This window comes from Ambystoma mexicanum, chromosome 7q (assembly GCF_040938575.1).
Source record: "Ambystoma mexicanum isolate Mex_15411 chromosome 7q, UKY_AmexF1_1, whole genome shotgun sequence".
Taxonomy (NCBI): domain Eukaryota; kingdom Metazoa; phylum Chordata; class Amphibia; order Caudata; family Ambystomatidae; genus Ambystoma; species Ambystoma mexicanum.
The window spans coordinates 55,466,677-55,491,750 of NC_090941.1; the positions used below are offsets into that span (position 1 = coordinate 55,466,677).

At 47.6% G+C, this 25,074-nt stretch overlaps 1 protein-coding gene across 1 annotated transcript in view; it reads right to left on the reverse strand.

The window, feature by feature from the left end:
* Nucleotides 1-25,074, reverse strand: part of PRPS2 (phosphoribosyl pyrophosphate synthetase 2) — a 258,770-nt gene that overhangs the window by 126,501 nt on the left and 107,195 nt on the right. The window contains exons 3-4 of the mRNA XM_069639274.1: nucleotides 19,882-19,980; nucleotides 12,651-12,775 (exon numbers count right to left, since the gene is read on the reverse strand). Coding sequence (XP_069495375.1) covers nucleotides 12,651-12,775; nucleotides 19,882-19,980 — 224 coding nt within the window. The remainder of the gene's footprint in view (nucleotides 1-12,650; nucleotides 12,776-19,881; nucleotides 19,981-25,074) is intronic.

A 25,074-nucleotide genomic window follows, 5' to 3' on the forward strand; every position in this document is an offset into this window, starting at 1 on the left:
GTCTATGCCTGAATGAGAAGACAGATTATCCTAGGCACTACCTCAACTCTCAAATTGAGACCCAAATACTAGGTCTTCAAAATTGACAATAATATCACCGTCACTAAGGAGGTGAAAACCTTGGGTTGCTACCTGGACTCTACCATATCCCTCAAAAAGCAGGTCAATGCCATGGCCTCGGCATATACGTGTAAATTGATTTGAGCAAGTAAACCCTTCCTGTCAAATAATAGCTGCATTACCCTGGCCCAGGAGCCTATTCGGTCAAAGTTAGACTACTGTAACATGCTTTACATAGGTGCTAATTAAAAACCATTAAGAAAATCCAATTCCTGCAAAATAACGCCCTTAGAGCAGCACTTGGAATCACAAGAGAACATATCTCCGAGATCAGAAGATCCAATAACTGGCTCGCAAAACATGACAAAATCAACTGAAAGTCGCTAAACTTACATATAAATGCCTGACCAACGTGGCACCTTGCTACCTGAAAGAAAGACTCACCAAGAAATCCTCGACAAGGACTACCAGATTATCCAATACCAACTACCTTGCTGGCCCTAGATTCAAGCTATCTGGAGTCGGGGTTGGGGGTAGCAGCTTCCCGGTCAAGGCAGCCCAACTGTGGAACTCCCTACTCCTGCCCCCCCACTAAGGGCAGTTCAATCTTACCAAAACCTAATAAAATGGTCCAAAGACTGACAACTAGACATGCACCGGACACCCACAACTAACTTGCTCTGCTTCCATGTAAATATTTTAGTTATTAGATATACTATTGACTGTCCTAGTGTATGTCCTCATGTCAGACCTTGCCATGCCTTTGTTCCTACACGAGTTCTCTGCTTGTTGTCTTTGTTCTGTATATTTCAGATGTATTGTTTAACCTTGATGTGTAACTAAGCTGTGAATTATCTTATGCTCTGCGCCCTGATAGCCACGGGTCTGGTGCGCAATACAAATAAAACAAACCAGGCTCCAGGTACGTTATTAGGAGCAGGACAGTACGTTTGAGTCAAGCAGTTGCAGCAGGACTGTCCTAGTAACAGACCCGGTCACAGGTTTCTTGGTCTTGGCAACAAAATAAATTGACTTTGGTGAATCTGGCGACAGTTCATGTGGAGACAGGCACCCAGTAAAAGATCTTCGCAGTTCTGGCTTGGATGAAGGTTGCACCAATGCTCTTCTCAGTACTCGTCTCGGGTGAGGGGACTTCAGGGAGTTTGCGCGAGTCACTGCAGGCTTAGGACACCCACAAAGTTCCAGACGAATTTGCGTTAGGTGAACGATGCACATCGATGCAGCACAGGTCCCCAAGTATTGGTGAATTGCAGGCTGTGGAGGTTGCAGCTCTTCCAGGGATGGTGCAACATGCATTCGTCTTGGGACTGGTTAGCCCACCAGTCCAAGGGAGGAAGTCATTTTCAGATCTTCCCGGTCGCTTAGAAGTTGGTCAGGACAGGCTCTGGCAGTGTCCTTTGGAATATTAGGTTCCAGTGGTCAGATACAGCTCTAGGACCACAGAATTGACTCCACCAATGCACCATTCCAACTTGTGGGGGTATGGGGGTGTGGGGGGTTGTTAGTGCCAATAGAGAGCCAGTCAGTCATACTGACTGACAAAGATCAGGGGAGGTTTGGTCACCTCCCATACTTTGTCCCGTCATTCACTCAGAGAGCCTTCACAGGTTTTCCTTAAGAAGCCCGGCGAAGACAAAGGGACAAGAGAATCCTCCCCCATCCAGAAAGGCAAAGACATCAAAAACGAGAAGTCATCTTGTTTAGGGCTTCGAAAAATACAGTCACCATTTGGGGTCAATTGTGACCCTTGAGTCTCCCACCGCAGCCACAGACAGCCTACAATAAAGGTCCACAAAAAGTTGTGCAAAAAGTTAAATTGTCACCAGCCTCAGAGGATGACACAATAACCAAGTTGAGTCTAGAAAAGGGAAACATTGGATCCCCTCAGCACTCCACATAATGTGTGAAATACCGATCTCTCTCCAAAAATAAAATACAGTAAGGATAAAAATGTATCCTACTGCCCTTGGTAATATCTGTTAAACCAAATAAAATTAAGTGGGAGCTCTGGGCACTCCCAGGAACACTGCACAGAAATTGCAGTGTTCTGCAATAGTAAAAAGGTAGATGATAAAAAAGTTGGATGAAAAGACAGAAATTCCCGTAGTCCGATTCTCCTGCCCCACTCAACAAGCTGAACTAATCCTGCAAATCTTTCACCCTCGACAGTATTACAAGACCTTTGGTGTTTACCTGTCCTTATTGAGGCAGGTTAATGCACTCGCCTCGTCTGCCGCACACCTCTAAGCTAATTTAACGCTTACAGACCCTGCCTTGCATAGGTAAACTTACCAGAGCCCTATTAGGTTCAAGATTTGACTACTGCAATGCCTTACATATACCTCACGGCGTAATACAATCATTAAAAATAATGCAGTAAGAGCTGCAATCAATATAACTAAGCGGGAGCACATCTCAGCCGCAACAAAGTGTACACTGGCTACCTATCCGATAATGCATCATCTTTAAATCCTTTTGTCAACAGGGCGCCATGATAAACCTCCCAGAAACTCTCCAGATCACAAGCTACAATACCCACCCGTGCCTAATACACTTACCAACTTTCCATCCCAAGCTACGGGTGATAGAGCAAGGGGAGGGGGTGGAGGCATAGACCAGTTTCTCAATTACATCCTCCAAGACTTAAAGACTTGGAACTCTCCAACTCCATTACTCAGAGCTGAACATCTTATTGGGTGTTCCTGAAGCAACTCAAGACTTTACTGCTCTGCGAATGGACCTCAACCATTCTCTACATACACTGCATAGGTAAATATGTCATTGCGTCTGGCTTGTCAAATTTGTACCAGCACACATGTGAACAAGGGATGGCTGCCATGACTATGTACAGATTTTATTTGTTTGCCAACAACCGAAAAGGTTGCAGCAGAAAAGACTGTAGCTAAATTGACCGTTCCATTTAAACGTCCTAAAGTGAATGCCTCCCCAAACATACCTCACAAACACCCTCCCGCCCCTTACTTAGCTTTTAGTGGCACACCTCGTGTGCCAACTCCCTGCGACAACACTGGTTCTTCACTGATGTTCTTGGGATCCAGCGCTGCAGGGTCATTTCCTTTTTTTTAAACTTTATTCACCTATGCACAGGGGGGTGTGGGGGGGCCACCAGCTAACCCCCAATCCAGAAATGGTGAAAATGGGGAACAGGGGACACCCCACTCATGTTCAGTATTTTCAGATTCTCAATGGAAAAAACATACATACACATATATACATATACGAATGTTACAGGCCTTTTTTTGGTCTTTTGAACGATTCGTACAAATGGATACAGTCTTTTTGGACATTTGTACCAGCACCTTGATGCTCAAGGGCTTAGTGCCCTTAAAGGAATGGTGCGCTCAGAAATATTAATTAATAAAATGATGGCAATAGTCTAAAACAGTTTAAACATAGTTTGAATGGAAGTTCCTATGTAAACACTGAGAAAAGGGTTTACATGGGAGCATCCATTTGGTGATTTTAGGCAGCCTCCTCAGCTCTGCCCTTGCGACACTAAACAAGCAGCAAAAGCCCCCTACTGGGAGCTTTTGCTTACTGCATCCAAAGCAGTGCTGAGGCTGCCTTCACTTTTATTTTACGTTTTCTGTGCTCCAAGCCCAGGGAAGCAAAGAAAACTTAAAATTAAGGCAAAAAGCTGATGCGTGGCAATTAAAAATAGTATTGTATTTGTGATTGCCGTGGTTGGAAAACCACGGAAATCATAAATACAACAACCTTGTTATTCTGACAGCGGCAGCTTTCGCGTTGAGTTTCCTGGGCTCCCCCAACCCTGAGGGAGCCCAGGAGACTCCAAGCGAAAGCTGGCGCATTCAGAATAACGGTTTTGGATTTGTAACTAGTGCGGCATTTACAAATCCAAAAGCATTTCTCACTGCGGCAGCTTTCGCCCAGAGTCTCCTGGGCTCCCTCAGGGTTGTGACAGCACAGGAGACTCCACGCAAAAGCTGCCGCAGTGAGAAGCACTGCAGCATTTAAAAAAACCTTCATTGTCTTTCTGCCTGAAGCGGCTTTCACTTTGGGGCTCGCAGGCTCCCCCCGGGGAGCCCGAGAGCCCCAAAGTCAAAGCTGCTGTAGGCAGAAACACTGCGGCATGGAAGCACAACCGCGCTGTGTTTCTGCCTGCCTTGGCTTTCACTTTGGGTCTCCGGGGCTCCCACTTGGGAGCCCCGGAGACCCAAAGTGACGGCCACGGCAGGCAGAAACAACGCGGGTTTGCGGTTTTTCTTTCTAAGTTTCTCAGGCTCCTCCGGCTCAGAGGAGCGTGAGAAACTTAGAAAGAAAAACTGCAGCGTTTTTATCACAACGTTATATCTACGTTTGCGGTAGCTTCAGCTTGGAGCCCAATGGTGTGCATCAGCCATTGTCGCTGGTTGCCAAACCGACCATTGCCTGGCTGTCCGAGAGCCCATTCGACCAGAGCGATCGCTGAAACTACAGCGTTCCTGTCTGGTGTACCCCTGTTTGACATCTGCAGGGCTGCTATGTGGAGATCGACGCACATCTTCAGGAAGTTCTACTGCGTCGACAGGGATTCCAGGGAGGAGTCCAGAGTCGGCAAAGCAGCGCTGCGCAACCTGTACGCTTGAAGGTGAGCCTGGTGAGGAGGTAAGATGCTTAATGTTGAGCCTTGCCACCTTCCGTGGTTGTGCATGTGTGTACTGCTGTGTATTTATTCATGAGCATGTGAATCCATGCCAGACCCCATGCTAGATAAAGGAACAAGTTAGTTACCTGTAACTGTTCTCCAGCATGGGTCTGGCATGGATTTGGATGCGAACCCTCCCGCCTACCCCTCTGCGGCTCTTCTCTTGGTCCCACTGCCACTTTACGTGCTACGAAATCTGAAGAGGGCTGCCAGAGGAGGGGCTTGGGTAAAAGGCAGTCATTGGCTGGGGTGGGTGGGGGGGTAGTGTGACCCAGAGACCAGTGATTGGTTGTCGGGAGACATCTCAGAAGGTGACAATGATTTTTTACAGAGGATTCCCAGCCTGACTGGGAATATTTGAGCATGTGAATCCATGCCAGACCCATGCTGGAGAACAGTTCCAGGTAAGTAACTTGTTCCTTACTTTGATCCAGGGACCCCTTTTTTAATCTTGGGAGGTATTTATGCATTCAAAGGAATGGTGTGCTCAGAAATATTATTGGCTCTAAGATGGCCAATAATTTTTTTTTTTTAAGTCCCTGTGTAAAGTATTGAGCAAATGAAGCTCAAACTTTAAAATGCGAAGCACTAGGGGGCATCCATTTTGTGGGGTCTGGAAATCTGCACCTCCGAACAGATGTGAGCGGACTCCACCATCGTATCGCTCGACGGAAGCTCTCGTCGAGCTTGATCTGGTCCTGGAAGTATCCTGACACTTTTAGTCAACGTCCGTTGAGGAACTCCTATAGTGGATGCATCCGCAGCCTGCATAGTCGGATGAGGTAAATGCATGACAAGATCATGCCGAGCAGAGACTTGATGGATCCCACTGTGGCGACCTTTAGGACCAACAGCCGTTGCACCTTGCCCAAAATGGCCGCTATCCCCTCCGCCGCTGACGCCAGGCACGACACTGTTGAGCTGGCATCCCAGGAACAGTGCGTCCTGCAATTGAGTCAAGCAGGACTTTGCTTAGTTCACAAGAACCCCAGATCTGTCAGGAGTTTGGCGGTTCTCACCATGTGTTTGACGGCAATGTCCCACGAGCTTGCCCGGATGAGTCAGTCCAGGTAAGGATGTTAAGATGGATTTCTGCACTCCGCCCTGGAGGGGCAGAGGTTCAGAAGGACAGCCTAGTTTCTTTGAACAGGGTAACCTCTGGACAAGCCAGACCAATCAGGGTAGCGATGGCGGCGGTCAAGACTAGGTCTCAAGAGGGGTGAGGGGTGAGGGTGACAAAGCCCGCAATGAGCACACAAAGCAAGGACCCTTACAAATTACTCCAGACAGGTGTTATATTAAAAATAGACACATTTATTACAAGGCCTTTGTAACATCGACCATAGTAAAGAATCACGATAAAACTCCAGTAAACCAACACATCACAATCATATATATATATATATATATATACACAAGACCTAGGGGTCTAAAGAGTGAGAAGCACGAAATATGCAGACCACCTAGATGGGGAGGAAAACAGCAGTCTCCACTTGTGGGCAGAAGCAGAGCGCGAGTGCGGAAAAGGGTTGCTGTTTACAACGGCGGTGGAGAGCCACAGGCTCCTGCGGGAGGGCGACCGGTTTAGGGTATTGACTACTCACCGGTCCCCGATGCATGCAGACCCAGGCTTCTCCGGTTCCCTTTTGGCACTGGCAGGTTCAGATGCGATCAGCAGGATGTCTCGACGCCGGGTAGATTCCGCGACAGCAAGAGTCAGGGTGTCCCTTATGCAGCGAACACGCATAGGTTTGTTACCACAGCAGGGCAACTCGGCAACCGCAGGTATTCCGGTCCCAAGGCACGCGTCTCACTTCAGACCTGGGAATGCCAAGCGTACGAATCGTGTGAGAGTGCCGAGGTCACGGGATTAGCAGTAAGCCAGACGGCGGTGACAGAGCAAGGTTCCAGTGTAGGCTGGTCAGTCCACTGGATGGCCCAGGGTCGCTTCCGTAGGCTTACGTACAGGATTTGGTGAAGGTGCAGAGAATAGTTGTTCCCACTATTCTAAAGGGTCGAAGCGCCAGTACAGGCCTTCTCGTTCGATCAGAGGCAGAGAGGTCTCACAGGACGACAGCAGTGCAGGGTGCCAAACCTTCAGGGGTTCACTAGCGATTACTCGACTCAGCTTAGTTGCAGGATACTTGGCTCCTTATCCTTAGTTCGTGAGAACTCAGGAGATAGACATGGTAGTGGTGTTTCCAGCCTCCTCTTATCCAGAGTTCCCTTTGCGCCAAAACGGAGAGGACCCAATAGGAGACCTGCTCACACGGACCCCGGTGGTCCCAGGCATTCAAGACACTCTAGACTCTCTGGCACCCAGGATGTGTATTGGGAACAGACATCCCAGCACACATCCTGGAGGCACACACAAGGCATGCAGAAGCCCGCAAAAGCTTTGTTTCGCGGGAAAGTGCATGACCATTAAGGACTGCCCCGGGTCGGCTCGACCTGGGGGAAGGTGAAGGGGCAAGACGGTCAGCTGACAGGACAAAGAACCTCGTGGCCTGGCCATTTTGGAGGCCAGGCCTCCCATTTGGGCCAAACGCGGGAAGCGTGGTTAACATGGCAAAAGGGTTCAAAACACAAACAATAGCTGCCACCAGTCCCGTCCGTGACACACTTGCACATTTCATGATAAGTCCAGCGAGAGTTTCTAGGGCCATTGGAATGACTAGAGACCCAAGAGCGTGGTAAAGTTACAGTGCACTCTAGTTTCATGTTGCTCAAAAGATGCAACATGAGGAAAGGACTAAGGGAAACAAAGTCTCCCGTTACCGACTGTCTTAAGGGCATGTCGGTTTCCCGGTAAGAATGGAGCGAAAGCCCAGAGGAGTGCGGCGGAAGGCTGCGCTTCTCTGGCAAAGTCTAGATCAGAGTGTAAAACGGCAAAAAGTTTGGGGGTTGCCACATGAAAGGAAAATTACCCACAATTATGAAATCTTTCCTAACAAAGGGTACATGTGGATCCCTCGCAGACGCAGTTGTGCTGCCACCGGTGCCAGGCACTTTGTGAAAACTCTTGCTGCCGACTTCAATCCGAAGGCAAGGGCCTTGAACTGGTAATGTTGCCCTTGAACCACAAAGCGCCGGAACTTGCGGTGGCCCTTGTGTATGGAGATGTGAAAATAGGCATGTTCCAAGTCCAGCGACCGTAGAAAATCCCCCTCTTCTAGCTCTCCGAGCACGTGATTAAGTCACCATCTGGAACTTTTGAGACTTGATGTACGGCGGAGGTCTAGGATGGGCCTCCAACCGCCGGTCTTTCTGACGAAAAAGTAATGAGTACACTCAGAGCCTCTTTGGGACAAGCTCTATCGCACCCTTTTTTAGCATGGCCCACACCTCAGGCAGAAGGGGAGGGAAGTGGTTTTCCTGCCAGGCCACTGGTGGTATATGGGGACACTTTAGTTGTAACACCAGGGTGTGTCCGTGGCCAAGAGCGTCCAGCACTAAACAGTCGGTGGCGATGGTCTTCGCCAGCCAGCCTCCCACTGGGATGCATGGGTGGGGGCCAGATGCCACGGCCAGTTCAATTCTGTTTTGATGTCGAAGCTCCACGTTGGGGGTCTTGGCGACGACATTCTCCTCCAGATTTGGTACGGCCCCTGTAGGTCTCCTGGACTGACGAGCGAGAGCGTTGACCGGAGGGGGGTAGTAAGCACCTCCACCAAATCCTCTGGAAGAAACTTGGGATTTTCCGCCCAAAGTCCGAAAGGACGGCCGTCGCTGCTGAAGTATACCCAAGGCACTAGCAGTCAGTGTCCGCCTTGATGGCCTGAAGAGACTGGTCCATGGTCTTCCCGAACAAATTGTCCCCGAAGCACATGTCCAACACATCTGACTGAACATCCTGCCGAAAATTTGTGGCCCTCAGCCAGACCCGCCGACGAAAGGCAAACGCAGTTGCCCATTTGGCAGAAACTGTCGGCAATGTCCGTGGCCACTAATGCGTGGTCCGATGCCACCTCGCCTTCCTGTAGGATCTCCAAAGCTTCCGCCATCTTGTTGTAAGGAAGTCCAGGATGGGAGCGATCTTGAACAAAAGCTCCCAGTCGTAAGGTGCCACAATGGCGAGGGAGTTGGCGGCAGACGCTGACGCGATACCTCTTCGCCCCATGGCATCCAACTTCTTCCCCTCACTGGCTGGGGTGGGGGCAGAGGGTGGGGGGAGGCCGCCGAAGAGCACAGAGTCCAGCACCCTGCATTTCTTCTCTCCCTAAATGTCATCCAAGAGCGGGATCGAAAGTAAGTCTTCCTCTTCGCCTCGCGGCACTGGAATAGGACCCCTCTTCTCCTCAGGGCCAAGCTGGAATAGCTCCAAGGCCCTGGAGATCATGTTTCGGAACAAGCCCATCTAGTCGGGCGGTGAAGCTCAGGCAGGGGGGGGGGGGGGGGCTCGGAGACAGAAGATTCCCCCAACCCGCCGTCGTCCGTGCCAGTCATGTCAGGAACCGTCTCATCCCTTGGGGAGGGAGGCGAAAGGCTGGCAGGTGAACTCTCCACTACTTAGATGGTGGTTCCCCTGCGGATAACAGCCCCGCTGGAGAGCCCGTCTGCACAAGAGGCATCCACGTCTGGATCTCCATGCATAGGGTATGCAGGGCAGCGAGAATGCCCATCGAGAAATCTCCAGGTTGTTGCCGAGGGGATTTTGGCGACAGGAGAGAGTGTTTACGGCTTAGGCTGGTTCTCCAAGTCCTCAAAGCCCTGCTGCTCCCGAGTCTCCTCCTCGTCACCTTCATCGGCCTCGTTGGGATCCTTCCTGTAGGGCCCGCTCTCGACGCATCGTTCCTCCTGGAAGGTTGGAGGTAGTAAGCTCCTCCTCTGAGGAGATCTCGTGCACTGGAGGGCTACCATGCTCCCCCTCCCCCGCTCTGCGACCAAGGGAGACTTTTGGTGCAATGATGGGCATCATCTTCTCCAGTGCCTTTTCGATGGGCTGAAAAGTGGACTAGCTCCTGGCTGGCAGGGATACTCTTGCCTTTGGGGGTGTGCCCTGCAGATCCGCCACAGCGGTCTTCGCATGGGACGCCATCACTCCTTCGATGGAAGGTTGGGCCTTACCTTGGCCTTCATGGCCTTGGTCGAGCCTGCAGCCTTCACCTTAGGGGGAGGGCCTGAGCCCCCGCTACGCCTTGGCCTTCTCTGGAGGAGCTTTCTGGGTCTTCTCCAAGAGCTTGCCTGGATGGTCTGAATTCCTCTTTGAAGATCTTGAGCGTTGGCTCATGTTCCAAGCCTTTGGAGACGATGTACTTGCCCTGGCCGCTGAGGAGCCCGTCGCAACAACGCTCCCAGTGACAGTGGACTCACGGTGCTTAGCCTTTAGGTTTGGCCCCCGTGGGAGGGGCCGCTCAACTATCTTCTGGGCAGGGGAGGCATGCTGCATGGACTCGCCCAGAGCAGGGGCCTTTGACTCCAGCCACTCGTTGAGACTCCTGCACCAATCGCTCAGCGTGCGGGGCACCATGTCCTGACAAAACACAGTCATCCTCCACGTGCATCAGGTCCGAGTGCAGGCAGCAGAGGCACAGGGAATGCACATGTGAAAAGATGGGTGGCAGGCCTCAGCCTGGGCAAATCTTAATGGGGGTGCAGAGTCCTTGTCATCCGCCATGTCCACGCGGCGTAGGCCTTGAAGCTTCTGGGATCCTCCAAGAAGTAAACTAGATGAAAAATCTCCCTTGAGGGGCGCTGAAGAGTCCAAAGAACAGGTGCCCATTAATCCGAAGGTAGATCGATGGAGGCTCGATTGACTGAAAAAAATTGAGTAAAACTCTTGGAGGAAAAAAAAATAATAAAATAATCAGAAAACGCAGTAAAAGCCAGAGAGCCAAGCACAAGGACTCCCAACACTTGAACATGCAGTCAAAATCTGATAGCTGCCAGAGGAAGGGCTTGGGTAAAGGGCAGTCATTGGCTGGGGGCAGTGTGACCCCAGAGACCAGTGATTGTTAGGAGAAAGACAGTTCAGAACTGAAACACTGATTTTTTCTTTACCGAAGATTCCCAGCCTGGCGACAGGGAATATTCATGAACATGTGAATCCATGCCAGACCCTATGCTGGAGACAAGAATGAACAAGTGTGGAAAAAGGTTCCTACTCATGAGAACTAGTCGAAAATCCAGTGGTCAAGCAAAAAGCACTGGGTACACTCAGCTGGAGAGACTTTCACACAAAAAGGGAAATCTCACTCCGGCACCCACCATGGGTGAGGCTGGCACATACTTCCAGGGGTCTAGCAACACAGGCTCTAGGCAGCAGTGTTGCTGGCTGAAATGCAGTTCTTGCTACAACAGCAGGTCACCCCAAACGTGCCGTGGCGATGGTCAAGGAGCAGAGCTTGGGGCCCATGTCTTGACAGTCTTCACCTGCATAGAAGGCTTTGTGAAGGACTGCTTCCCCAACAGAGGTCCAATGAAATTCAAAGAAGTGACACTTAAGACAAAAGCCCACAGATGAGGACGAATAGCTCAGGGGAAACGTGCTCGCCTTGAAAGCAAGACACGGAGCACCACAGGTTCGATCCCCGGGTCTGCGAGAAACCTCTCGGTATATGGCGCATTATATATAATCTATCATATCATGATGGGCCTAAAAACGAGCACGCTTTAGAGATCCAAACCCTAAACAACCCTACAACAGCTGAGCAGGACTCAAAGCAATGACTAGTGCTAAATTAATGTTTGGATAATGTGATGCTGGACACCATACCTCAAACTTAAGTATGGCTTATATTTAAAGTTTAATGTGCCTCCAGGAAAGCATCCTTATAGTTATGTCGTTTTTGGAACAGGGTACACATCTGCATTGCAGCCCCTTTGTTGCCGAGACTTGGCTATCACTGCAACTATCAAATGGGCACCATGCATGGAGTTTATGAAAGGGAAAGTAACCCCACCTAAAATGGAATCGCCCACATCAATGTATTCATTTTAAAAAAATGTATAAAATAGTTTTACACCCTTGCCAGAAGGAAATCCAGACAACGCAAGATTGTCACAGCTAGCATACAAATAGTTGGTTTACTTTAAAAGGAACTAGCCTCTTCTCACCAAACCAAGAAGGGGGATCTCTATGTCCTTTGTAGTTTCACTCTCCATCACAGGTCAGAACCAGATTGCACCCTTTAACCAAATAACCATATTGATTATGGTCTGTCTATACCTGCATGGTTAACTAGCCAGTTGGAAGTCAATAATACCGGGTGTGGGGAGGAGGCAGATGACGACGTGGACGAAGACAGAGTGCTAGTTTAGGATGGGCCAGCAAGCATCATTGGTGTACTAATGAGAATTCTGTTGGAACAGAAGATCACCACTCAAATCTACATGTGGCAGTGCTCATCTATCAAGTCGAGTCAGATTTGCAATAACAAAATGTCGATGCCTTGTTCTGCAAAGCTTGAATGGGCAGAACAAATCTGAGCAAGCCCTGGGGAATACTGCATTAGGGAAGAGTTGAAAAAGCAGGACATTTTCCCTAAGAGTGCAATTATCAGGGGAAGGATTCATGAAACAAGCAAGTGGGAGACTGATGGGGAGGGGTCAGTGTTGGGTCTCAATGCATTTGAACACATTATATTACCATATGCATAAAGCACAAAAGTGACTAAACACAATCTCCTCCGTGGCTTGCACTAACCTTATTATTTATGCACAATTAAAGATTATGGACCAACAGCCCATACCTGAAAAGGTTTAATGTGTGGACAATAAACACTGAAATGCCTCGGACTCCTGATGGGGACACTTAAACCTGATCCTCCGTGCAAATACATAAACTAGATGGATCCAACAGTCAATTACACCCCGTTATGTAAACACATTAAACCTGCTAATTAGTCAATTGTCCCTCATGTACACAGTGAAAACCGATGACTAGGGACTTCTACAATACCTCTTTGCTCCACCTGCATCAGGTGACACAATTATGGAGTTTTTCCATTCTGGTATGTTCTCTCTAACCCACTGCAGCACTGCTGGCTCTGCGTACAGGTTATCGACAGGAATATCAAAGAAACCCTGAAAAAGGAGATTTCAGAATAAAGCATTTGTAAAAACACCATCTAAAGACATATGCATACTGACCCCATTATTCTCGTTTAGAGAACAAAAAAAGCGTGTCATAATTGTGACCCACCCAACACCACTTCAGTTTAATGTCAACACGTGTACCAAGGTTAAGACAGTTAGCAAATGTCACCTACATTAACAGAAAAACCAAAACATTCCATGTTGGTTTAGGCACACGCACTGATTGAGCAAAATTTGCAACCTTCCCTCAAATAACGATGCACCGCAGGACGAAGAAATGACATCCTTTAAGAATAAGATTTTAATTGCTTCTCTTTTTATTTGAGAAATTTAAACATATTAGTCTTCATGGATTGCAGATTTTAAACATTGTAGCCTTTAGGATGACACGTGTTTCTACAAATTTATATTGCCTTTTCCAAATCCAGGCTAGAGATGCATGTCATAGGTGAGAAGCAAACATAAAACAAAAGAGAACAGAAAAAATATGTTTAACACATACTGGGTCATTCTTGCTAAACAATTTCTATGCATAACTATCATCTTAGTATTATGTTCAATTATTGTGCCATAAGCATGTTGAAAAAAAGTGAGTTACATGGATCCCAGTGGGTAGTTATTTCCAAGTGGAACGGACAGCAAATATTTTGGTGGAAAAGTTGGGAGGACTGTGGGTAATGATTAGTATGAGATTAGTGTAAACGAAATCAAGTATAGGTAAAACAGGTTGAATGGACAGGTAAATATAGTAGTGGCATAAGCATGTGGGGTCTTACCCGTGCTCACTTGCGTGAGCAACAGCATAATGCAATAGAAGGAGGCAAGTCATGGGTTTAATCCCACCCGCGTGGAAATTACCAAAAACCCAATTAGTGTTACTTGTTTGGTTAGGAGGATAAAAAGGCACAAGTATCATTGCGAAGGACTACATATGGTTCCCTTTAATTAAGTGGTCAAAAATTGGACACCCGTTTCGTACTGGGAAAGCAGATGGGTAGCCATAATAGACATGAAAATGTAATGCCTTGCTTGAGCAAATTAGATACGTACTGATAAGCATATCAGCAAGGTATCATTTAAAATGGTTAACCGCAAAAAACAGAGGTAATATGGTCTTCCTTACAGAAAAATTGAAAGGTATTCAGTGATTCAGTCATCTCCACTTGGAACTAACCACCCAATGGGCTCCATGTCAACTCACTTTTTTCAACATGCATATGGCACAATAATTGCACATAATACTAAGATGATAGTTATACATAGAAATTGTTTAGCAAGAATGACCCAGTATGTGTTTTAAACATAATTTTTCTGTTCTCTTTTGTTTTATGTTTGCTTCTCACCTATGCGACATGCATCTCTAGCCTGGATTTGAAAAAGGCAATATAAAATTTCCCAAAACGCGTGTCATCCTAAAGGCTACAATGTTTAAAATCTGCAATCCATGAAGGCTAAAATGTTTACATTTCTCAAATACAAAGAGAAGCAATTAAAATCTTATTCTACGAGGATGTCATTTCTTCGTCCTGCAGCTTATCAACATTTGTAAACTCATCCAAATAATACTATTCCGTCTCCGTAGCAGCTTACATCGATGTGAATTCTCCTCAAAATTGAAATATCTAAATTGGTCACAAGGTATTGCTTGGGGTCAACAACAAAAAGTCCCTCACCAGTAACCTAATTTCCTCAAATAAGCTGAAATCTTCTGAAGTGTTTTATTAAACTGTATGCCCAGTTACACATTTGAGCAATGATGCAGGCACAGGAGTAAACAAAACTAAAAGCATTTCAATCTGCTTTCTGGTACACTATAGAAAATCTTGTCAGCTTCTGACCGAATTGCCTAAAATGTGAAATCGCCCAACTAGATCTCTTTTCCCCACAAAGAGGGCTAGTGATCAAATCCCCTAGTATTTGTCAAGTGTGCAAACCTAAAAATATTTTTCAAAAAAGGGTATTCAAACTTACAAGTGGAACCCAACATTCATTGGTGGGTGTAAAAGGCATCCAAACAATAATTTAAGTGGTGCTTACACATGCTACTTGAGAAAAAAAAAAGAAAAAGATCCATATTTCACTACTTATAACCTTCAATGCTTGACTCAATCCTAGCAAGTTGCCCAGCACTCGGGAGAGGCAGACTGAGGCCGTCTTTGTACAATGTATTGTGGTTCTAACTGTTAGAGAGAATACCCCCTTCTACCTTAGGACCCCCACCTCTTTTGTTGGACCTTAGGACTTTTATCCTGGAGTGAGCAGGACCTTTTTCCCACTCAAGTACTTTCCTCCAATTTGAATCCTGTGTTTCTTTTGGTGTTGGAGTCTGACAATCTCCATAGGCATCATATTTTTGTATTGCGACACAGCACCCACAGTGCAGTGTCACAGAAGTCCTGCGACTTCGCTGAGGTTTAAATACCTTCTCTCGGATAAACTGTTTCCAAGAGTAGTAAAGTGCAATTGACTTTACTTACCCTTCTCTTTGTAGATCCAGCACACACCATCCTATGGAGTGCTGGGGGTTACTTGGTATCCCCTTTGTTTACCTTCTTTTGTAGCCTTTTTTATGTTACCCTTACAACAATTAATGGCTGGTGGTTTAAATTTCCTACCATTGTGCGTTTTTACTGCAGGCCGAATCCTAAGCTGCAGTTTTGCAACCATGGGTGCCCATATAGTCAAAATGGCACCAGTCTTTGTGTCATTTCATGTTTGTAAGGTCCTTCTTGAGATTTACTGCCCCCACCAAACATGGTTTGGCCCCTGTGTCAGTTTGGTCTTTGGCCGGATTCACTGGTGAAGCCCACCTCCGGCTCCAGCATGTCTAGCAGTGCAGGAAGCAAGGGAGGTTCCCAAAACTCCCTGTGCTTCGTCTCCATGGTTAGAGGAATGCACCCAAAGGTGATTGCCTGTCCTTGGAGCACAGCCTCCCTGCCATATAAGAGACAGCTAGGCTGCATAAAGAGCAAGGTCTTTTCCAAGGAAGGGTCAACCACTGGACGAAGGAACCGAAGAAGAAACTGGAAAAGAAGCTTGCTGCACCCTCCTGAAGCGGTGGTTTGCCCGGTGAAGCCCTGCTGCAGTGCTGAAGCTTCACATTCCTAATCCACTAGAGAAGCCTGAAAAGGACTTATTCTCTTGGGTTGGTGGAGCAACTGACTCCAAAACTAACTTGACTGGAACCCCCTCTGCTGGCTGTACTTCTTTGCTGCTGCAGGAACTGAGTGCCAGGGGACAGGAACACCAGAATTGAGTGCATCGTTAAACCGGACCCGAGCTCCCGGTAGATCCTATGGACCGGGGAACCTCTGGACCATCATACCTGAAATGCTCACCAGGAACCTTCCAGTTAGGGAGAATTTTCATTTCTGTGCCAATTCCCTTCAACCTTAGAGACCCTCAGCTCTTTGGCTGCACTTCAGACTTCTGAATTTTAACGCTGGAGTGAGTGAGACCTATTTCTCACATGTGTTTAACTGATTTTGGATTTTGTGTTTTCACCGTTTTTGGAGTCTGAAACTCTATAGGCATATGCTTTTTTTACATTTTGCTTAAGGTTTAAATACCTTTTTCTTGGGTGAACGACAGTTCCCAAGAATAGTAAAGTGAAATGGACTTCACTTACCTTTGTAGGTCCAGCACACCATCCTATGTGGAATGCTGAGGGTTAATCCTACTTTCTCATGTAACACTGTTATGTTACCCGCACTACTTTAAATGGCTGCTGGCAGTGGTTTACTTTTTGCTACCACTGTGCTTTTCTACCACAGGCTAAACCCACAGCTGCAGTACAGCACCCATGGGTGACCATTGTGTCAAATTAGCCAGTCTTCTTTTTGCACCATTTTCTGTGAGGTCTTTCTTGGGTTTTACTCTGTGCGTCGAGACTGGTTTGAGGTCTTGGTTTGTTCTGCCTTGGCGGGCTTCAGCCCTGAAGCCCGCCACTGGCTCCAGTGTGTCTGGAAGGACTGAATGTGAGGGAGGGACCCGAAACTCCCATCCTTTGTTCCTAGGAACGCCTGAACGAAACTAGTCCAATTGGTTGGCTGTCCTGAAAGGACAGCCACCCTGCTGTGTGATAGACAGCCTAGGCCATACATGAATGGGAGCAACCTGCTTAAAAGGCAAGGGTTTTGGAACCATAGGCAGAGTCGCCCACTGGAAGAAACATCCGAAGAAACAAGAGAAGCCTGCTGCAACCTCCTGCACCTTAAATTGCCCAGTGAATCCCTGCTGCTGTGCCGACCTTTTTCACAACAGAAGCTCCGGACGAAACCACTTTTCCCCTTGGGTTAGTGGGCCAAACTAACCGAGACGAACAACTATTGTGCACCATCGCCAGACTTGCTGTGCCTCTCCATTGCTGCAGAAGTCCAATGCCAGGGGTCGAGTGCAACGTCTGCCGCGGAACGAATCCTGCTAAGCTCTCCAGGAGCCTCCCAAGGACATTCCAGATCCAGAGTCCCCTCACCAGAGTGCAGGACTGAGTGAGCACAGAAAGTCCAACCGGTGTCCATTATTCCGCATCAGTGCTGTTTGCTAAGCGCTGAAACCGCTAAGTGCTGCTGACCCGAAGAAAACCTATAGCAGCCGATGATCAAGAGAACCGCCGCAGGAGTCCCCCAGACGTCCTCCCTCTTGTCGCCATGACGGAGGCTCAGGAACCAGGGACTGCTTGGCTGCAGCAAGATAAAATCCAGCCAACGCCCTTCTAACGAAAGGTACTTGTGTGAGGGAGAATTCTCAGAAATGCCCCAAATCCCTCCACCTTAGAGACCCCCAGCAACTCTGCTGGATTTTGAGGACATGATTTTTTTTATCCTGGAGAGTAAGAGACCCTTTTTCCCACTCTCTCATGTATTTTAATGTGAATTTTACCTCGGTTCCTTTTGGTTGTGGAGTCTGATAAACTCCATATGAATCATCTTTTACATTGTGTCACAGTACCTTCAGTGCAGGGACACAGGGAAGTCTTTCAGATTTCCCAAAGGTTGAACAACCTTCTCTCGGATAACCTACTGTTTCCCAGAGCAGTAAAGTGAAATTGACTTTACCATTGTAACTTTCTCGACCCAGCACACTATCCTACAATTGCATGCTGGAGGGGTTATCTAGTATCCCCTTTGTCTAGCTTCTCATGTAACATTTTTATGTTGCCCTTCCCACGATGAATGGCTGGTGGCAGTGGTTTGGTTTGAACTACCATGGTGTGCATTTACCACGGGCTGCGTTCACAGCTGCTGTAAAGCAACCACAGGAGCCATCTTTGTCAAAATGGCACCCAGTCTTTTTTCGCCATTTCTTTGTGGAAAGGTCCTTCTTGAGATTTACTTTGCGCGGCAAACCAGGTTTGGTCTTTGTTCATTTTGCCTTTGGCAGGATTGATGAGTGAAACCTGCCTCTGGCTCCAGAATGTCTATTGTAGGCAGGAAGTGAGTGAGGTGCCCGAAACTCCCCATGCTTAGTCTCCTAGGAGACCCAAATGCACTCTGATGATTGACCCCGCTGACTGTCCGGCAAGGACAGCCACCCTGCTGGGTGATTGACAGCTAGGCTGGAATGAATGGGAGAGAACTAATAAAAGGAGAGCCCTTTGGCTTGAAAGGCAGAGACGACCACTGGACGAAGGAACCGAATAAGGGGTTGAAGAGGACGCCTGCTGCAACTCCTGGAGCGTTGTTTCGCCTGGTGAAGCCCTGCTGCAGTGCCGAAACACCAAATTTGCATCGACAGAGGCCCCTACAAGGACTTCTCCCTTTGAGTTGGTGGACCAATCCCCTTCAAAGTAAGCCACCTGGGCATCCATCTCGGAGCTGCTGCTGGAATCCGCATAGCCAGGGAGAGGAACACTAGATTGTGTGTGTTGCTTTTAAGCTTGCCTTGACAGAGTGCGGGACCCCAGAAGCAAGGGAAGTCCCTTTGCTATTTGCGGTAGTTGTAAAACTACTTCCAGCCACTTCGCGAGGAAAGGGTAGCAGGGGACTGCTACACGAGTTTCTAGACATAGGGGATACTAGACAACCCCTCCAGCACTATATTGTAAGATAGTGTGTGCTGGGTCTAGGAATTAAAAAAGACTAGTAAGTCAATTTAACTTTACTTTCTCTGGGAAACAGTTCATCCCAGAGAAGGTGTTTAAACCTTAGGCTTAGAAGGCAGTGAATGTCATTTGAGAAGACGGGTTGACTGAGGATGCAAGTGGATGTTCTGTCCCCATGTAGTTACCTGATGTACCCTGCAGCTGGAACACGGTAAAGAAGTTATCTGCTCCTACAATGGTGTTGTGCTTGGCCAGGAACCCATCTTAACAGCCTACTCCGATTGAAATAAAACCTTTATAGTTTTTAAAAACTATAAAAACTAAAGCATGGTTTAAAAAGACAGCTCTAACCACCCCCATACCCCACAAATCAGTCTTTCCAAATCGAACTGTCAGCCCCTGTGATACACATGAGTGCACAGGGGCCGATGGGCACCGCAGAGCCAGAAGAGGAGTTGCAGTAATGTCCTGTGACAAGAACATGAATGTATGAGAACAGGAAGGGTGGGGCTGCGATAAAACTTTGAGGTGGGGTAATTGGGATGGAAGGGGGCTGTAGGGTGAAACCCCACCATTATAAAAAAAAAAAAAAAACACCCTGGCTATGTGCTTTTTGAGGGCCGAACAAAATCGACCGAAATAAATCTGTGCGGCCTTCAAAAAGCAGAAGAAAACAGTCATAGAAACAAGCTACAGCCCTCTCACCCTCCCAAGCTAAGCATGGCTGCTCTGTCCATGCCGTAAACCTTCTCAGGTGGTACAGCATTATACCAAGAGTGGAGCTTAGGTACAGTCTCCGATGTATGGTTTTATGAAGCCCTTATTTGGACTTTTGAAAAACTGTCCCAACGCCATTAACCGCTTACAAGTGGAAGTGTAGTTTCACCGTGGCTGGGACGCAAAAAACATCCAAGCCTTTCAAGAATCCAGCTAGAGTTCAAAGTGATAATGAGAATTCAGGGGCCATAAACATGCAGATCCTTTAGCCTCACAAGTTGAGCATAAATCAGTAAGGAAAAAAAATAATTGCAGCAAATTTAGGGCAGATTACCTGTATTTGGGAAGCGTGTAAATCCATGGTGATTATGTGATCAGCGCCAGCCACCGACAGCATGTTTGCAACCAGCTTAGCAGAAATTGGCGCCCGACTCTACAAAAAAAAAAAAATATAGTATCTCAATGTATGCCAATGAATAGCAAATGACTAAAAACACCGGACCACCCCCCCACCCCCATGTTCAAGGGAAAGGGGATGAGAAAACAAACTGGCAGAGAAGAGGCAGATAAACTGGTACAATAAAGCTCAGCTTCACAAAGCTCAAAGTTAACCATATAATACAAACACCAATCGGAACAGGGAAGCCTGCATCTTCAAAAGACGTGCCAATGAAGCATTTAACTGTATACATGCTAAGAGTATATGTTTCACACCATTCATTTAATTGTATTTGAGGGGTTTCAACGAGAAACAATTGCGTCAATCCTGCACCAGCTACCTTAAAATAGGGAGAATTGATGCTGGGCAATACAGACCAGGTACTAGACAAGATTCCAAGGGGACTGGATACTTGCGGGAATGCCTTACAGGAAGCTAGAGCATTAGCATGGGGTCAGGGTGGGATGAAATGCGGGAACCCGCCCCCCATCCTCCTGGTTGAGATGGTAGCCCTAGAGAGCAAATAAAAATAGAAAATTGCGCAGATGGCAGCAGTATCCAATATGGGTTAGGTTATTCAGTGTGATGATATGCATGCATGGCCAGCCTTTAGGTGGCAGCACAGCACCAACTATGAAGTGTTGGTATGGTGACATGCACCATTTTACAGAAAGCACTGGTACAGTCACCATGGGGAAAGTACATGTCTAAAAACGTAGGAGCTCGCCCTGCATGTCTAGTGGATATTTAAGAATTTTTAAGGCCTGGATTAGATGTGTGGTGAAGGAGGATGTTGTGACGCGAGAGAAAGTACAAAGGGAGGCCAAAAAGGAGGAAATTAGAGCAGTGGTCAAGACTGAATAATCAGTCAGTATGAAGGTTTCAGTGAAACGATGAGTGAGGGCAGATGGATTTTAAAATCAGGTTAACCTGGTAGCAGATAGAACTGGTTGAAGATGTAATCGGTCAAAAAGCTCCACAAGTTTGTGCGCATTTGAGGGGGTTCTAGGGCCAGGTCCAAGAGAAATGCTATGGGTAACAGGGGAGCAAGGGGGGGAGGTGGGGGAGGAGGGGGGGGATTAAGTGCATGGGGTAGAGAACTGTAGTCTGATTTACGCATGAGGCCGAAAATTGGCATCCAGTGGTAGATTGCTGAGAGGTATTAAGTTACGAGATATGCATGTAGAGAAATCAGCAGCGCTTCTGAAAGGAGTGTATTAGTATTGTCCGCAAAGAGTTGAGTAATCGGAGGTGGTGTGTATATTGTGAGATCAGCACTTCCCCACCTTATGTGGAGTTTGGCGGTCTCAATGCCCTATAACATTCGTTAGTGACCGGCAAACCCCAATGGCTGGTGGCAACTTGTTCAGACTGGTGTGATTTTTACCCACAGGCCCTGTCCACAGCCCCTGTAATACACAGAAGAGCCACCATTAACCCACAATGGTGGCTGTACTTTTGCCATCTCGTGTGCTTGTCCTTTCTTGGTCCTTCGTGTGGGGGAGGTCCTGGTTCGACTTTGTTCTTCAGCAGGAATTCGGAAGCCTGCCAAGGTTCCAGAGTGTCTGAAAGACAGGAAACAAAGGAGGTGTCGGAAATGCAGGTACTTTGTCTTCAGGTGTGCCTGCCTGTGGGGAGGGGCGGGGTGGGAGATCTGGCTGTCCTACAAGGACAGCAACCACCCAGAGTTTGAATGGTGCATGGGTGCAGATTTGCTGGGTTCCTGCATAAAAAGCCGTGGATCCTGAGGCTGAAGACAAGCTAACCCCCTGGATAGAAGAATAGCCTAGGAAGCCGCTTCCAGACGACCAGAGATGCCTTCTGTGTAATCGCTGCTGTCCGACTTCTTCCAAGTGTCACGAGAACTCCGTAGAGGACAACTCTCCTCTTCAGACTGGTGGGCACCAATCAGTCTTGATTACCTGCATTTTGAGCCATCCCACGATGAGCTGTGAACTTCATGGGCTGCAAATCGCCAATACCGTGCGACCTGTGGATACTGCAGTGTTAGGGAGAATTGTTGTGCCAATTCCCTTTAACCTTAGAGAACCCCCAGCTCTTTTGCTGGACTCAGGGCTTTTTAATTTTTACTCCCAAGTGGGACTTAACCCACCCTAATGTGTTTTTCGGACTAGGCTTTTGTGTTTCTTGCCGTTTAATGAAGTCTGGTAAACTCCATAGGCATCTGCTTTTTGCACGGTGACAAAAAGCACCTTTTGTGCATTGCCACTGAGAAGTCCCTTGGACTGCTCTTAATGTTTAACTACTTTCTTGGGTAAACTACTGTTCCCAAGAATAGTAAAATGACGTGTGTTACTTACCTTCACTTTCATGGGTCCAGCACACCACTGTATGTGGAGTGCTGGGGGTTACATAACTCTGTATACCACTTCTCATGTAACATTCTGTTACTAACTTGAATGGCTGGTGGCATTGGTTTCTTTTTACTACTTTTGTGCCATGTATCCGCAGGCTGATTTCTGACATTTCCCAAAATAGCCCCAGTCTTTTTTTTGCCATTCCTTGTCAGTTAGTTCCTTCTGGGCTTTTACTCTGTTTGAATCAGGTTTGAGTCCTTTGTGCATCTTGCCTTTGGCGGGCTTCAGCCCTGAAGCCCGCCCAGGCTCCAATGCGTCTGGAAAGGTAGGAAGTCAGGCTCCCCAGTCTTTGGTTTCTAGGTGTGCCTGAGTGAAACCAAGTTCTGATTGGCCAGCTGGCTGTATGGGAGGACAACCATCCTGCTGGGTGATTGACAGCCTATGGCCGACAATGCATGGGAACTTGCTTAAAAGGCAAGGTTTTTGGGACTAGAGACAGAGTTTACCGCTGGAGGACATCTGAAGACATGAAGAGACGCCAGTAGCACCCTCCTGGACCGCAAAGTGCCCGGTGAAGCCCTGCAGCTGTGCTGACCCGGTTTTCGTTTCGACTGGGAAGACTTGCAAGGGACGACTTCCTCCCTTGGGTTGGTGGGACCAACTAGACTTAAAACAAGCTTCATTTTGGCACATCAAGTCGGGCTTGCTGTGACTTGCCAAGGCTGCAAAATCCCAATGTCCAGTGCCCCCATGACCATCGAGTGGATAGTCTTCGAAGTGCGAAACCAGCCACAACAGACCGTACAGAGCTGGACATCTTCATTCATAGTGCCTCTCACTAGAGTCCAGGAACGGAGGGATCAAGTAACTTCCAACCAGAGCTATTTGTTCTTTAGCACCAAGACAAAGGCGCCAAAACCACCAATGGCTCCTCAATCAAGGAGAATCCCTTGCTGCAGAGTCCCTCTCTCTAGTGCTGCTGCAGAAGCCTGCCAGACGTCCTCTCTTTCGTCACCACGACCAAGGATCAGGAACAAGGGTCTGCAACAGGAAGGCATCCAGCTGGAACCAATTCAGTTCACAGGTACTGTGGGGCTTGGTATAACATACCTTTTGCCATTTGTGGTACTTCCTAGCTTGCGGAATACTATTTTAATCCCTTTTGAGTTGACCTCAACTCACTTGCACTGGCCTCCCAGCTTGTGCTTCAAGGTGGATCCTCTTGAGCTTCTGTGATTATCTACTGAACTACTATTTTAAAACAGTTTAGTAAGAGCATCAGAACTTTGAACTCGCCCATTGACTTTGGCTGTCCTGGCTCCCTAAAGGCCCCCTTCTGAACCCATTGGCGTTGGCAGTGGGTTTTCCCTTTGAGGTTTTAATTGTTGAACAATTATTGCTGGGACAAAAGACTGCATACATACCTCTGGGAGAATCCAACTTTTACTATTTGCAAAGTATGTAGTGACTAACGTTTCCCTCCTTAAAACAATATTGCAATGGGAATCACAAGTTATTACTGACCTCAAATGACATCACTCAGTAAACTGGCACATGCAGAACATAAGAAAAGGTTACTCAACTACGTTATTGCTGTTGAACTGAATCCTATGTTACTATTAGTTGCTGCTTTTTAAAGTTCGCCTAAATATCCTTGTGTATATAAATATTTTTGCTATAAGTTTGTGCTTACTTGTATATCTGAATTTATGAATTCCATTGTACAGTTCACATTACCCCTCTTAAGATAAGCCTCACTGCTCAGTCACTAACTGGTGTAGTACAGGCCTATATTAAAAGTAGTAACTTACCAACTGGTAACGTTCTTTCGACTGGATATTCCTCCAACATATTCCACATCTTTGACGTGTAATGTCCACAGCTGTGCACTCTGAAACTTTTTCGGCCGAGGCCTTCGTGCGTCAATGAGGTCGGGTCGATGCCCCTCGAAGGTCTCTAAGAATTCGAAAGCCGGGAGACTCTGGACATGTTGAAACTTGTCCACCATTTGCACAACGTGATGAGCCTTGGGAGGCGAACACTTGTCCAAGGACATGTCCAACACAGCCCCGATGTACTGGAGCTGTTGGTGTCAGATTCGACTTCTTGACATTGAGGGAGAAGCCCAGCCTGTGGAGGGAGCGGCAGGTGAGACCGAGGCGATCCAATGCTTGTTTGGGAGAACGCGCACGGATCAGCCAGTCGTCCAGGCAGGGGTAGACATGAAACCCACCCCCTCCCCTCGCCCGATATGCGCTGCCACCACCACCATTAGCTTGAAGATCAGGACACGAAACTGAAAGTGCGAGTCGTCAGCTGCAAACCTCAGCTACTTCCTGTGCTTCAGATGAATCGGCACATGAAAGTAAGCATCCTGTAGGTCCAGAGACACAAACCAATCCTGAAGTTGAAGGGCATGGAGGACTTAAAGTGACCATCTTTAACTTGTCCTTCCTGAGAAGTATGTTCAACCAACGCAAATCCAGGATGGGTCTCAACCCCCCCGTCTTTTGGGATCAAAATATAAGGGGAATACCATCCCTTGTTCCTCTCTGCTACATGCACCAGTTTTATAGCACCTTTCTCTAGCAGGGTCAAGATTTCCTGCACAAGGAGTGGATCCGGAAGCATCAAAGAGATTCCCTGGTGGACTTTCGTGAGGCCACTTTAGGAAGGGAAGACAGTAGCCGTGGGCGATAGTATCCAGAACCCACGCATCCGAAGTAATGGCTCGCCACTCTGATGCTGAGACAGTCTGCCCCCAACCAGC